Source organism: Aegilops tauschii, chromosome 5 (genome assembly GCF_002575655.3).
Source record: "Aegilops tauschii subsp. strangulata cultivar AL8/78 chromosome 5, Aet v6.0, whole genome shotgun sequence".
Taxonomy (NCBI): domain Eukaryota; kingdom Viridiplantae; phylum Streptophyta; class Magnoliopsida; order Poales; family Poaceae; genus Aegilops; species Aegilops tauschii.
In genome coordinates this window covers 465,515,942-465,531,426 of record NC_053039.3, presented here as the reverse complement: position 1 = coordinate 465,531,426, position 15,485 = coordinate 465,515,942, and the positions used below count along the sequence as shown (strand labels likewise).

At 43.8% G+C, this 15,485-nt stretch overlaps 1 protein-coding gene across 1 annotated transcript; it reads left to right on the top strand.

The window, feature by feature from the left end:
- The first annotated feature begins 9,868 nt into the window (after nt 1-9,868).
- LOC109740995 (uncharacterized) lies at nt 9,869-15,219 on the top strand. Its single transcript, XM_020300070.4, has 14 exons — nt 9,869-10,061; nt 10,713-10,850; nt 10,940-11,041; nt 11,138-11,271; nt 11,352-11,627; nt 11,796-11,938; nt 12,288-12,334; nt 13,119-13,202; nt 13,302-13,430; nt 13,516-13,640; nt 13,723-13,992; nt 14,126-14,259; nt 14,413-14,490; nt 14,776-15,219. The coding sequence occupies exons 2-14, from the start codon at nt 10,724-10,726 to the stop codon at nt 14,975-14,977; spliced, it is 1,851 nt and encodes a 616-aa protein (XP_020155659.1). The 5' UTR covers nt 9,869-10,061; nt 10,713-10,723; the 3' UTR covers nt 14,978-15,219.
- The last annotated feature ends 266 nt before the right edge of the window (nt 15,220-15,485 follow it).

Sequence of the window (15,485 nt, the reverse complement as noted above, 5' to 3'; positions counted from 1 at the left end):
ACCGAGTTTGTGTAATCGGTCGGTCTCACCGAGATTACGTTATGCCCTAACCCTAATGAAATCGGTCCCACCGAGTTGACATGTCGATCCCACCGAAAAGCCTAACGTTCACATTTTGAACTAAATGGGTCTGACCAGTTCTCTGATTCGGTCCCACCAAATTTGGTGATTTGTGTGTAATGGTTAGATTTTGTGTGGAGGCTATATATACCCCTCCACCCACTTTTCATTCATGGAGAGAGCCATCAGAACATGCCTACACTTCCAACATACATTTTCTGAGAGAGAACCACCTACTCATGTGTTGAGGTCAAGATATTCCATTCCAACCATATGAATCTTGATCTCTAGCCTTCTCCAAGTTGCTTTCCACTCAAGTCATCTTTCCACCAAATCCAAATCTGTGAGAGGGAGTTGAGTGTTGGGGAGACTATCATTTGAAGCACAAGAGCAAGGAGTTCATCATCAACACACCATCTATTACCTTTTGGAGAGTGGTGTCTCCTAGATTGGTTAGGTCTCACTTGGGAGCCTCCGTCAAGATTGTGGAGTTGAACCAAAGAGTTTGTACGGGCAAGGAGATCGCCTACTTCGTGAAGATCTACCCTAGTGGTGCAAGTCCTTCATGGGCGATGGCCATGGTGGGATAGACAAGGTTGCTTCTTCGTGGACCCTTTGTGGGTGGAGCCCTCCGTGGACTCGCGCAACCGTTACCCTTTGTGGGTTGAAGTCTCCATCAACGTGGATGTACGATAGCACCACCTATCGGAACCATGCCACAAATCTCCGTGTCTACATTGCGTTTGCTCCCTCCAAACTCCTCCCTTTACCTTCATGTGCACTGTTTTACATTCCGCTGCTATACTCTTAGACTCGCATGTGTAGGTTGTTTACTTGACTTGTGCTAAGTTACTAAAATCTGCCAAGACTTCAAATTAGGAAAAGGCTAGATTTTTATTTGGTCAAGTAGTCTAATCACCCCCCTCTAGACATACTTTTGATCCTACAGGCATTGCAAGTTTACTTATAACAGAAGGTGAACCTAAAGCAGAACTGGATGGCAGTTCCTTACCTCCCCTTGTCTTAGAGGGACAAATCTTAGTCTTAGCATCCTTCAGGTTCTTCATAATGATAAATTAATAATAATCCCAAGTGACTCAACAAATATAGCTATGCTCCCCGGCAACGGCGCCAGAAAAATGTCTTGATAACCCACGAGTATAGGGGATCACAACAGTTTTCGAGGGTAGAGTATTCAACCCAAATTTATAGATTAGACACAAGGGGAGCCAAAGAATATTTGAAGGTATTAGCAGCTGAGTTGTCAATTCAACCACACCTGGAGATTAATTATCTGCAGCAACGTGATCAGCAGCAAAGTAATATGATAGTTTTGATAGTAGTGACGGCAGCAATAGTAACAATAACAGTGATAGCAGTGGTTTTATAGCAAGTGCAACAGTAACGATAGCAATAGTAACTTAGCGAGAACAATATAAGATAAATTCGTAGGCATTGGATCGGTAAGTTGTTGGATGATATTCATCATGTGACAGTCATAACCTATGGCGATACGGCACTAGCTCCAGTCATAAATATAATGTAGGCATGTATTCTATAAATAGTCATACGTGCTTATGGTAAGAACTTGCATGACATCTTTTGTCCTACCCTCCCGTGGTAGCGGGGTCCAATTGGAAACTAAGGGATATTAAGGCATCCTTTTAATAGAGAACCGGAACAAAGCATTAACACACAGTGAATACATGAACTCCTCAAACTACGGTCATCACCGGGAGTGGTCCCGACTATTGTCACTCCGGGGTTGCCGGATCATAACACGTAGTTGACTATAACTTGCAAGATCAGATCTAGAACATGGATATAATGGTGATAACATAAACGGTTCAGATCTAAAATCATGGCACCCGGGCCCAAAGTGATAAGCATTAAGCATGGCAAAATCATAGCAACATCAATCTCATAACATAGTGGATACTAGGGATCAGGCCCTCAAAAACTAACTAGATTACATGATGAATCTCATCCAACTCCTCACCGACCAGCGAGCCTATGAAGGAATTACTCACTCCCGGTGGGGAGCATCATGGAATTGGCGATGGAGAAGGGTTGGTGATGATGAAGAACGAAGATCCCCCTCTCCGGAGCCCCAAACAGACTCCAGATCTGGCCTCCCGATGAAGAACAGGAGGTGACGGTGGCTCCGTCACGTGGATCGCGATAATTCTTTCTCCCTGGTTTTTTTTCTGGAAATATGTGATTTTATAGCGTCGGATTCAGGCTCTGTGGGGCCACCAGGTGGGGACAACCCACCTGGGCACGCCTGGGGGGCAGGCGCTCCCTGGTGGGTTGTGCCCACCCAGGTGCCCCCCTCAGGTGGCTCTTGGCTCTAGAAATTCTCTTTTATTGTATGAGAAATCCTCACAAAGTTTCGTTCCATTCCGAGAACTTTTATTTCTGCACAAAAACAACACCATGGTAGTTCTGCTGAAAACATCGTCAGTCTGGGGTTAGTTTCATTCAAATCATGAAAATTAGAGTAAAAACAAGAGGAAAAGCGTTAGGAAAAGTAGATACATTGGAGACGTATCAACCACTCTGGTGCGGATCGTGCTTTGGTCGACCTACGAAGTTCAGTAGTAACTTGATATGAAGTTTCATGATCATCATCATTAGCTTCCTCTCTAGTTGGTGTAGGCATCACGGGAACAGTTTTCTTTGATGTACTACTATCCAATTCGAGAGAAGGTACAATTACCTCATCAAGTTCTATTTTCCTCCCACTCACTTTTTCGAGAGAAACTTTTTCTCTAGAAAGGACCCGATTTTGCCTTCGGATCCGTGGTAGAAAGTGTACCCAATTGTTTCCTTAGGGTATCCTATGAAGACGCACTTCTCTGATTTGGGTTCGAGCTTATCAGGCTGAAGCCTTTTGACATAAGTGTCGCAACCCCAAACTTTAAAAAACGACAGCTTAGGTTTGTTGCCAAACCACAGTTCATACGGTGTCGTCTCAACGGATTTAGACGGTGCCCTATTTAACATGAGTGCATCTGTCTCTAATGCATAATCCCAAAATGATAGTGGTAAATCGGTAAGAGACATCATAGAACGCACCATATCCAATAAAGTACGGTTACGACGTTCGAACACACCATTACGCTGTGGTGTTCCAGGTGGCGTGAGTTGTGAAACTATTCCACATTGTTTCAAATGAAGGCCAAACTCGTAACTCAAATATTCGCCTCCGCGATCAGATTGTAGAAACTTTATTTTCTTGTTATGATGATTCTCCACTTCATTCTAAAATTCTTTGAACTTTTCAAATGTTTCAGACTTGTGTTTCATTAAGTAGATATACCCATATCTGCTCAAATCATCTGTGAAGGTTAGAAAATAACGATACCCGTCGCGTGCCTCAACACTCATCGGACCATATACATCGATATGTATTATTTCCAATAAGTCATTGGCTCGCTCCATTGTTCCAGAGAACGAAGTTGTATTCATCTTGCCCATGAGGCATGGTTCGCAAGTATCAAATGATTCATAATCAAGTGATTCCAAAAGCCCATCTGCATGGAGTTTCTTCATGCGCTTTACACCAATATGACCTAAACGGCAGTGCCACAAATATGTTGCACTATCATTATCATCTTTGCATCTTTTGGCATCAATATTATGAATATGTGTATCACTACAATCGAGATTCAACAAAAATTGACCACTCTTCAAGGGTGCATGACCATAAAAGATATTACTCATATAAATAGAACAGCCATTATTCTCTGATTTAAATGAATAGTCGTCTCACACTAAACAAGATCTAGATATAATGTTCATGCTTAACACTGGCACCAAATAACAATTATTCAGGTCTAAAACTAATCCCGAAGGTAGATGTAGAGGTAGCGTGCCGACGGCGATCACATCGAGCTTGGAACCATTCCTGACGCGCATCGTCACCTTGTCCTTAGCCAATCTTCATTTAATCCGTAGCTCCTGTTTCGAGTTACAAATATGGGCAACTGAACCAGTATCAAATACCCAGGTGCTACTACGAGCATTAGTAAGGTACACATCGATAACATGTATATCAAATATACATTTGTTCACTTTGCCATCCTTCTTATCCGCCAAATACTTGGGCAGTTCCGCTTCCACTAACCAATCCCTTTGAAGTAGAAGCACTCAGTTTCAGGTTTGGGTCTAGCTTTGGGCTTCTTCCCAGGAGTGGCAACTTGCTTGCCATTCTTCTTGAATTGCCCTTTCTTTCCCTTGCCTTTTTTCTTGAAACTAGTGGTATTGTTAACCATCAACACTTGATGCTCCTTCTTGATTTCTATCTCCACGGCTTTAAGCATTGCGAAGAGCTCGGGAATTGTCTTGTTCATCCCTTGCATATTATAGTTCATCGCGAAGCCTTTATAGCTTGGTGGCAGTGATTGAAGAACTCTGTCAATGACACAATCAACTGGAAGATCAACTCCCAGCTGAGTCAAGTGATTATAATACCCAGACATTTTGAGTATGTGTTCACTGACATAACTGTTCTCCTCCATCTTGCAGCTATAGAACTTGTTGGAGACTTCATATCTCTCAACCCGGGCATTTTCTTGAAATATTAACTTCAACTCTTGGAACATCTCATATGCTCCATGATGTTCAAAACGTCCTTGAAGTCCCGGTTCTAAGCCGTAAAGCATGGCACACTGAACTATCGAGTAGTCATCAGATCGAGCTTGCCAGACGTTCAAAACATCAACTTCTACTCCTGCAGCAGGCCTTTCACCTAGCGGTGCATCAAGGACATAATTCTTTCGTGCAGCAATGAGGATAATCCTCAAGTTATGGACCCGGTCCATGTAGTTGCTACCATCATCTTTCAACTTAGCTTTCTCTAGGAACGCATTAAAATTCAGGGGAGCGGTAGCACGGGCCATTGATCTACAACATAGATATGCAAAAGTATAAGACTAAGTTCATGATAAATTAAGTTCAGTTAATCAAATTACTTAAGAACTCCCACTTAAATAGACACCCCTCAAGTCATCTAAGTGATACGTGATCCAAATCAACTAACCCATGTCCGATCATCACGTGAGATGGGGTAGTCATCAATGGTGAACATCTCTATGTTGATCATATCTACTATATGATTCACATTCAACCTTTTGGTCTCCAGTGTTCCGAGGCCATGTCTGTACATGCTAGGCTCGTCAAGTTTAACCCAAGTATTCCGCATGTGCAAAACTGTCTTGCACCCGTTGTATGTGAACGTAGAGTCTATCACACCCGATCATCACATGGTGTCTCAACATGACGAACTGTAGCAACCGTGCATACTCAGGGAGAACACTTTTACCTTGAAATTTAGTGAAGGGGTCATCTTATAATGCTACCGCCGTACTAAGCAAAATAAGATGCATAAAAGATAAACATCACATGCAATCAAAAAATATGTGACATGATATGGCCATCATCATCTCGTGCTTTTGATCTCCATCTCCAAAGCATCGTCGTGATCTCCATCATCACCGGTTCGACACCTTGATCTCCATCATTGCGTCGTGGTCGTCTCGCCAACTATTGCTTCTACAACTGTCGCTAACGCATAGTGATAAAGTAAAGCAATTACATGACGTTTGCATTTCATACAATAAAGAGACAACCATATCCTGCCGGTCGCCGTTAACTTACAAAACATGATCATCTCATACAACAACGTATATCACATCATGTCTTGACCATATCACATCACAGCATGCCCTGCAAAAACAAGTTAGCTAGACGTCCTCTACTTTGTTGTTGCAAGTTTTACGTGGCTGCTACGGGCTACTAGCAAGAACCATTCTTACCTACGGCAAAAAGCACAACGGTGATTTATCAAGTTTGTTGTTTTAACCTTCTTCAAGGACCAGCTGCAGTCAAATTTGATTCAACTAAAGTAGGAGAAACAGACACCCGCCAGCCACCTTTATGCAAAACTAGTTGCATGTCTGTCGGTGGAACCGGTCTGATCTACGTGGACATGTAAGGTTGGTCCGAGCCGCTTCATCCCATAATACCGCCGAATCAAAATAAGACGTTGGTGGTAAGCAGTATGACTATCACCGCCCACAACTCTTTGTGTTCTACTCGTGGATATCATCTACGCATAGACTTGGCTCATGATGCCACTGTTGGGAAATGTTGCATGGAAAACAATTTTTTTGTATGCACACACAAAGATCTATCCATGGAGATGCATAGCAACGAGGGGGGAGAGTGTGTCTATGTACCCTTGTAGACCATAAGCGGAAGCGTTTCACAACGCGGTTGATGTAGTCGAACTTTTTTCGCGATCCATCGATCGAGTACCGAACGTACGGCACCTCCGAGTTCTGCACACGTTCAGCTCGGTGACGTCCCTTGCCTTCTTGATCCAGCAAGACGTTGAGGTAGTAGATGAGTTCTGTCAGCACGACAGTGTGGTGACGGTGATGGTGAAGTGATCTCCGCAGGGCTTCGCCTAAGCACTACGAAAATATGATCGGGGGAGTAAACGGTGGAGGGGGCGCCGCACACGGCTAGGCAATCGTTTGGTGTGTGCTAGGGTGCCCCCACATATATATAGGTGGGAGGGGGAGGGGAGGCTGCCAGGAGGCGGCCAAGTAGGACGAAACCTACTTGGGGTCTCCCCTTGGCCGCGCCCCCTGCCATATTTGCCAGAGGGGGAAGGAAAGAGGAGGGAGGAGGGAAGGAAGGGGGAGGCCGAATCCCCCCTTTCCTTTCCCTTCCCCTCTTTCCTTCTCCCCCTGGTTCGGCCCATATGGGGGGTGCACCAGCCCCTAGTGGCTGGTGCGTTTCCCCTCTTGGCCCATAAGGCCCATATCTTTTGCCGGGGGTGCCCGAAACCCATTCCGATGACCCGATAAGTACCCGGTACCCCTCGAAACACTTCCGCTGTCCGAATACCATTGTCCTATATATAAATCTTTACCTCTTGGCCATTTGAAGACTCCTCGTCATGTCCGTGATCTCATCCGGGACTCCGAACAACATTCGGTCACCAAATCACATAACTCATATAATACTATATCGTCAACAAACGTTAAGCGTGCGGACCCTACGGGTTCGAGAACTATGTAGACATGACCGAGACACCTCTCCGGTCAATAACCAATAGCGGAACCTAGATGCTCATATTGGCTCCTACATATTCTACAAAGATCTTTATCGGTCGAACCGTTATGACAACATACATAATTCCCTTTGTCCATCGGTATGTTACTTGCCCGAGATTCGATCGTCGGTATCTTCATACCTAGTTCAATATCGTTACTGGCAAGTCTCTTTACTCTTTCCATAATACATCACCTCGTGACTAACTCCTTAGTCGTTTGCTTGCAAGCTTATGATGTGTATTACCGAGAGGGCCCAGAGATACCTCTCTGATACTCGGAGTGACAAATCCTAATCTCGATCTATGCCAACTCAACAAACACCTTCGGAGATACCTGTAGAGCATCTTTATGATCACCCAGTTACTTGTGACGTTTGATAGTACACAAGGCATTCCTCCAGTATCCGGGAGTTGCATAATCTCATAGTCGAAGGAATATGTATTTGACATGAAGAAAGCAATAGCAATAAAACTGTATGATCATTATGCTAAGCTAACGGATGGGTCTTGTCCATCACATCATTCTCCTAATGATGTGATCCCGTTATCAAATGACAACTCATTTCCATGGTTAAGAAACCTTAACCATCTTTGATCAACGAGCTAGTCTAGTAGAGGCTCGCTAGGGACACAGTGTTTGTTTATGTATTCACACATGTATTAAGGTTTTCGATCAATACAATTCTAGCATGAATAATAAGCCTTTATCATGAATAAGGAAATATAAAATAACAACTTTATTATTGCCTCTAGGGCACATTTCCTTCATCAGGGTCATGTGGGGCGATAGTTCTAGACCACAGAGGTAATTTTATTGCTGCATCGACTTCTCGATTTGAGCATGTGGCAGATGTCGTCTCAGCGGAAGTGGCGACATTACTTGAAGGTTTAAAATTAGTTCAAAGCATGGGGTGTCACAATGTCTTGGTGAGGATGGACAACTCTATTGTGGTTGATGCTATATGTCTAAATGAGAGACATTCTATGGTGGCGGCTCCAGCTTTAGATGATTGTAGAGGGTTATTACGAGAGTTCGGGAAGGTTACTATTGAGCGTTGTTGTAGAGAATCAAATGTAGTTTACTTCATGAGCTAGCTGAATGGGGGCGTCCAAACACCCCTTCCGTATGGGTGGATGCACCTCCAATTTCTATTGCTAAATTTTTAGCAGACCATGTAAGCATGATTTGAGTTTAATAGAGCTAGCCATAAAGGCCTTCCCGTCAGAAAAAGGTCCCACCACAATGTGCAATGCATTGTTAGTTTATGAAATATTCCTATAGGTACACCTAAAAAAATAAATATTCTTATAGGTACCCCTAAAAAAGAAATATTTATATAGGAAAACTAGAATGAAAATCATATTGCGTTCGACATGGAGGCAAATAATATCGAGAAAAGTAAACATGTAAAGTATTTAAACCCCCTTAAAAAGAATAGAAAGACATAAAAGTACAGTTATAAACACAAAAAGAAACGACATGAGGAGGCGCGACCGTTTGAGTATTGGAGGCGCGGTGGCCGGCCCTACTTCGGGCGGCGACGACGGGCCATCTGACCTTGGATCGGCGACGACAGCGTGGAGGGCCTATGGACGGGTCGGCTGCATGCATGGTCTGGCCTCCATCCACGTCTGATCTGGCCGATGCGGCCTGCTCGCTGCGCGACGGCGGAGATCGATGGCAGTCCCGTGCACACGATGCTGGATGGAGGTTCGTCGAGCAGATCCGGGTGAAAACCTTGCTCTGGGCTAGTTGCCAAGGCCGGCAATGGAAACGCTCTTTTGTGTCGCCCCCTTCTTGAAGGCATCGACATGGAGAAGCTCCAAACCTCTATCCGCTACCTCCAGGGAAAACCCTACACCAGTCGATTGGATGATGTCGGCGCTCTTGTGTCGTCCTCCCTGGGGGCATCATTCTTGGAGGTGTGCATTGGCTCGAGGGACCAGCGGACGGTTTCAATGGTGAAGCAGCATTTCATGTGACACATCAACGACGTGGAGTCTTGGCGGCATGGTGCTGCAGGGTCTCGGCAACAGATGCGTGATAATGGATGCGCGTAGGGAGGTGGCGTTGTCTGGCGTCGTGGTGGCATCGACGATAGGTCTGGCAAGGTCGATGTATCGATACTTGCTCTGAAGATGGATCAGTTGAAGACAGTTGTGGCGGCCTGTGCAGGTGCGCATGTGGTGCCCATTGAGAGTGCGCTGGACTGGTGTGTGCCCCAGACCCGACAATTGCGGCTTGGTTGAGGCCTCCGGTTTTAAATGTTGGGTTTGGTGTGAGGATTGGGCAGGCGGCCTGGACAATAGGCACCCCTTCATCAAGTTGATAAGAGTAGCGACAGATGTTGCAAGATGTGGCTTCAGACTTATTGTTGTATTATTTTGTAAGGTCTTGATCAATAATTAGTAAAATGTTTGCATGCATTGCCTTGATGCAGAGGTGGGGGCCATCCTCCTTTAAAAAAACAAAAATAAAAATAAAAAATAAAAACATAGACAAGCGCGATTTTTTTTCTTTGAGCAAGAACAGGCCCGAAAAAATAGAACGAAAAAAAAGAGACGGCGCTGTTGTGGGCCGGGCGGGGTAGGGAATAGGACCCAACACGTAGAGAGAGCTTCTGAACGGCCTGCCACCTACGGCCCACGAGAGAGAGGGCGGATCTGACTCACGTCCGGCCATAATCTAACGGCAGATGGACTAGGGCACGGTTGCACGAAGACGAAGTACCCTTCCCCCTTGGTCGGCGGCGGCGTTGTGTTCTGCGTTCCGGCTCCCTCTCTTGCCCCTTCTCTTGGCGAGCGACGGCTGGGCGATACTGCTACGGTTGCCGCGCGAGTGCGCCATCCTTCGCCTTCTAAGACTCCACACCAGGTAAGACACATTAAACTCTGCTAGTAGATCGGAAAGATTGTTTTGTGGCGGCAGAGGGGTCGTCGAGATCCCACTTTTCTTTTGGTGAAGACGGTGTGATGGTGTTTGTTCTTGGTAAGCCCTGCGCGGCTACATGTGTCGATTTAGTTCATTGGAAAGCTGGGTACATCTTCTCTAGCGGTTCGATTTCTCTCAACAGTATAGCCTGATTGGTTGCATACCGCGTTTGCCTACATATCCACTAAGAGAATCGCATGATTTCTAGGATTATTATCTACAAGTAGCGCGACAAGCATAGCATAGCAGCACACTGTATTATCCATGTGCAATTCCAGATTAAACTGAGTTCCATGGTATCCCTTTTGAATTTTACCGTGCTTGTTTTGGTGTGGCATACTTAACAACTATGCCCTTGTATCTTCATTGGGCACCGTTGTTTGCATAGCCTTGGGAATTGGGTCTTATAGAATCTACATAGACATAGCCCTCTCTCTCACTCTCTCTCTTTCTTTCTCACTCTGTGCCTCGCCATAAGACTGGTACTAGTGTCTCTTTGATTAGTTAGTCTGTGATAGTTTTTCAATGTTGCTTTATTATTGTTTATATGACCCTGCATTTTGCCCTTCTCAAGAAGAAAATTTTCTGCTTCAGTTCTTGAGAAGATGCTGAAAATTAAGAGGGGTGGTGCTGATCTCACAAGAAGCTTGCATGGGAACAGAAAAGCTAAGAGGGCGGCGATTATCTCAAAAGAATCTCCCATAGGATTAGGAGACACAATCCAGATCTCAGGTCTGCCGGTTCATCTTCTTTTCAGCATGTGGTTTTCACTGCTTTATTTGAGCACTCACGTTTCTGCCGTATGATTCTTCTTTAACTAGGTGACTTGCATAGGCACTCAAATCAAGATGTCTTGACTGAGCTCAGTGATGAAGTTAAATCAAATATGTTGAAAAGTGTTGCCTCACTTGCTGTGTGCAGTGGTGATTACACACTTCTTTATTTCCAAGAAATCTATAGAAATGTTTTTCCAACAAACATCACCACTTACAAATGATTTGTATTACAATCTTCTGTAGGGGACACACTCTTATTTGCATGCTCAGGCATAGCCATAGAGCGTGAATTATATGTTACAAAGTTTGTGACTTCACCAAAATTGGCCCTAGTTTTCAACAGTGCTAGAATGGAAAAGAAGCATGACAACGTAAAGGTTTGTGCTGCCAATCATCCCTTAATAATATGTTTGCTTAAGATGATTGTGATCATTGTGTGCTTGTCCTATCATTGTAGATTGAGGTGCGCCATGTAGGCAGTGAGGTTTACCAGGGTTTCTTAGACAGCGATGATGTAGATGAACACTTTTCTGTTGTCAAGGTCAAGGCCTTCCTTGATGTTAATGTTGGACTTATTGAGCATGCTGAGGGGATTCTGCCTTATGGTAAGGTGGTAGTTCTAGGCCGTGGCACCTCGGGTGAATTAATGGCAAAAAGTGTGATACTGGCTGGCGACGTAAGTTGTTCTAAATATAATGAAGATCCTGTGTTGTCTGTGGAAAAAATAACGAAGGTACACTTGCACTATGATATGAGCATTTTAATCTGTTTCTGTTCTATGCGCTAAACTGTACCTTGGAGGCAATAAAAAATGATTCTTTTCCTATTTAATTCTTGTTCAATTTCACTTCATTTTGTTCAAATGTAACCCTTGTTGTCTGTCACCTGTTATTTGTGTTAGGATTGGGAAGGTGGGCCACTTTTTTCTTTGGATGGGAACTTTATCGGCATGAACCTTTTTCTGGTTATGGAAAGAGCTTTTTTTCTACCATGGGGTGTAATGGTCTATCTGGTGTATAACTTTAAGACTCCCCTAGAGAACAGGTAAAGGTTTTCCACCGTCAGAAAGATATTTCTGTCCATGGGCATGTAGCACAGTTGCCCTGCAATACAAGACTAGTCACATTTCTTTTTCATCTGTTGAATTGAAAAGAAATGTGCTCGCTAGAAGGAATTATGACGTTTCCCTATTCTGATTATTCTTTGGCATTTGCTCAAAGCTCTATGTTTTTGTGAAATATGTATATGCACACAATGTGGTGTCCTCTTTAGTTTATCCTGTTGCATGCATACGACTCTACCATTTAGTTCTTTGGCAGCATGTTGCATATTAATGCACATGTTTGATCCATTTTGCTGCTGGGTTAGCAGTCACATTGATTTTCTTGGGCAGGCATGGAGAAGGACCCACACATGAGATGTTCAATCGCTATCAAGACGGTGAGCACACAGCCACTCTTTGAGACAGCTAAACTTGTGGTATTATGCAAATTGTTGTATTCCCTCTGTCCTGAATTAGTTGACTCAGATTTGTCTAGATATGGATATATGTAGACACGTTTTAGTGTTAGATACATCCGTATCTAGGTAAATCCAAGTCAACTAATTTGGAAAGGAGGGAGCTATTGCTTACTTCGTTGTCTCGCACTCTCATGTCAAGGAAGCCACCACCTGCTCAGGCTCGAATCCTTGTGCTCGCAAAATGTCGGTGCCTCCCTGGAGTGACTTCAGCGAGTTTCAGGGTCTGGCACTCCCCTGTTTTAAGATGAAGCTTGGGGGATGTCATATCTTGTAGTAGTTCTTTTTTTAAGCATCAATTTGTACGGTCTTCATAAGTAGTGCAAGTTCAACTATTGCATTTCTACTCAATAACCATCACAACTAGTTTGGCCTTTTTTACATGTACTTCCATGGCGTTAGTGCTAATCAGTCAACCTTTTCAGACACTGTTCTTGGGTATGCTATACCGTTCTACTCCCTCCGTTCCAAAATAGATGACTCAACTTTATACTAACTATAGTACAAAGTTAGGTCATCTATTTTGGAACGGAGGGAGTAACTTGTAACCTGAAATGTTGCTCAGTTTGTCATCATAAGCTAATTAATTAATTTTATGTGCTGATCACTATGCATAGAATTTTATGTGCATTTACTTGTATTTTGTACTGGTATAATATATATATCTCAGTGTTATAATCACCTGACCTTGTCCTTATTGCGCCAGTTTATAAAACTGGTATCGAGCATAGTCTGTTTGGGGATGTTGACAAGATGGGTTACCCCAAGCTACCAGTAACTATGCTGGATGGTGAGTCAGTGTTTCTAGATTTGCCGACTTTTGTGCATCACGCCTCTTTACAGCTCTGCTGTGCCACTAACAACTATGCCACCTTGTATATAACACCAGATGGCTTGGTTTTGGTTAATACTTTTGAAGACACCTTTGGCGACGTATGGGGTGAAGGTGTCTGGAGGGAACTTGGGAAAAATGCTTCTGACATAAGTCGCATTGTTGTCGCACTTGCTTCCTTCAATGGTAATTTTACACCAATGTGGCATTTACCGGTATATATTTGTATCTGTTTACTGCCTGTTAATAATCAAAATCATGGCAACGGCAGGTGAAAAAATGTTTTCTGCATGCACGGGTTTTTTTATTCGATGGAATGGCTCAACAACCATTCTGACATCTGCAAGCCTGGTTAGAGATCATTGTGATGAAAGCAAGATTGTTGAAAACTTGACGGTTTGCGCTCCTCGCTCTATGATTGATTTCTGTTCTTTAGAGATTGTAGAAAACTTCTGAAATCTCACTGTATAATTTGCAGATTAAAGTATTGCTTCCAAACAAACTTGTCCGAAAAGGGAACATAGAGCATTACAGTCTACATTACAATGTCGCTCTAGTCAGTGTCGAGGATTGCCGTGTTATCCGACCAGCAAAGATTCAGCTTGATTGTATTGGTATTTCCCGTGTAGCAGCTGCAGGGCGTTGCTTCAGATCAGGCACGATAATGGCCACAAGTGGGCGTCTGGTTTCCTGGTCAGGCAGGCTTGATTGCAAGTTCATTTTACGCTCCACATGTAAAATCAGTAAGGTCGGTACGGCTGTTGCTGTTTGTTGCCTACCTTTTACATGGTGGAAGCTAATCGTCGCATCAAAATTACTAGTTGATTACCATGATGTCTGTTTGGATTAAAACTGAGAATATGTTTATGCCACCTTACCAGGCCGGGATTGGAGGACCCCTTTTTAATATGCGTGGAGAGGTTATCGGCATGAACTTCTATTCAGAGAAAATAGGCACCCCATTCCTGCTATGGAATGAGATTGGCAACATCCTGGCGTATTTTAAGGAAAAGAGGTATTTCAAAATTTCCTTTTTGGGGTATTCGAGTGTTTATCCGATATGTTGTTGAGATGAACATTTTGATTGAGAAGCCTGCTGAAGCGAGTTCAGCCAGGCATAATGTTGAGTGATATAAATAAATGTATTTGTTGGTGTGTTTGACGACAGTGATGCTGGTGAGGTTGCTAAGGACAGTGGTTCCTCTTTCTGGAAAATGGATGGGGATAGCACAGTCCGGTTAAACAGGTAAGGCATCCTGAGACACACACACTCCTATCAAATTAGTTACAATGAATAGTTTCGGATATAAAGTGGTACTCCCTCTGATCCTGGTTATCAAATTAGACGCGTTTTATGTGTTTTGTTCGCTCATTTCAGTCAATACATAGTCCATCTTGAAATATCCAAAATGTCTTATACTAGTTCCGTACACTGGCATAAGACGTTTTTGCAGTTCGCAAAAACGTCTTGCATTAGTGTAGAGAGGGAGTAATTAGGAAGGGAGGTGATATTTACATTGAACTGCTGCAGGTGGCCTGTGCCGATGCCATGTTGGCGTGATCCTGACGATCCATCTTGGAGCTATCCTGATGATTGGATTACGGATGCACCCAGGGATGAGCCGAACATTGAAATCCCACCTGGCGAGGAGTTCAGATACGGATACATAAGGGGAACGAGATATAGAAACCTTGTAAAGGAGTGCTGGGTTCCCTTGACCAAGAAGTGGTGATATCTCTCACTGTATATCAATCTCCGTGTTCGATGCAGCTGCTTGGGTTGGCTAACACTCGAGAACGAAGGGACCTTTTTACGCGCCTGCACTGTTTAGAAGCTACTACGACAATCTCTTGTTCTTAGTCTGTCTTAATATTACTCTGTTCTTAGTGAGCTCTTGGGTGTGCACCTAGCTAACTGTTCGTGCGTTGCCAAGGGCAACAAAATTTGTATAAAAGAAAAGACCTTTCAGGATGATGAGTTGATCACACCGTGGTTCAACACAAATACGTCCTGCCATGTGTTGGCCCTGTGCTCTGACGATGCCCGTGCACGCCTCGGCCAGCCCAAGGCAGCCCGCGTCGTCTTACTCCGGTGTACGTTTTCCTTGGTGTTAGAACTAAGAACAAATATGATTAACAATTTCACACAAAGAGCAATTTTATTCGCCAACATCATACAAAATTGCGCTTCATACACTGGAACAAATATTATGAACAATAAGAACAAATTTCGGAAACGGA

Excerpts from the sequence above, each read along its gene's own strand:
- LOC109740995 (XM_020300070.4), top strand. The coding sequence starts at position 10,724 with ATGCTGAAAATTAAGAGGGGTGGTGCTGATCTCACAAGAAGCTTGCAT. Across the intron at positions 12,335-13,118 it reads GTTCAATCGCTATCAAGACG|TTTATAAAACTGGTATCGAG; the intron begins GTGAGCACACAG and ends TTATTGCGCCAG. Across the intron at positions 13,641-13,722 it reads AGATTGTTGAAAACTTGACG|ATTAAAGTATTGCTTCCAAA; the intron begins GTTTGCGCTCCT and ends TATAATTTGCAG.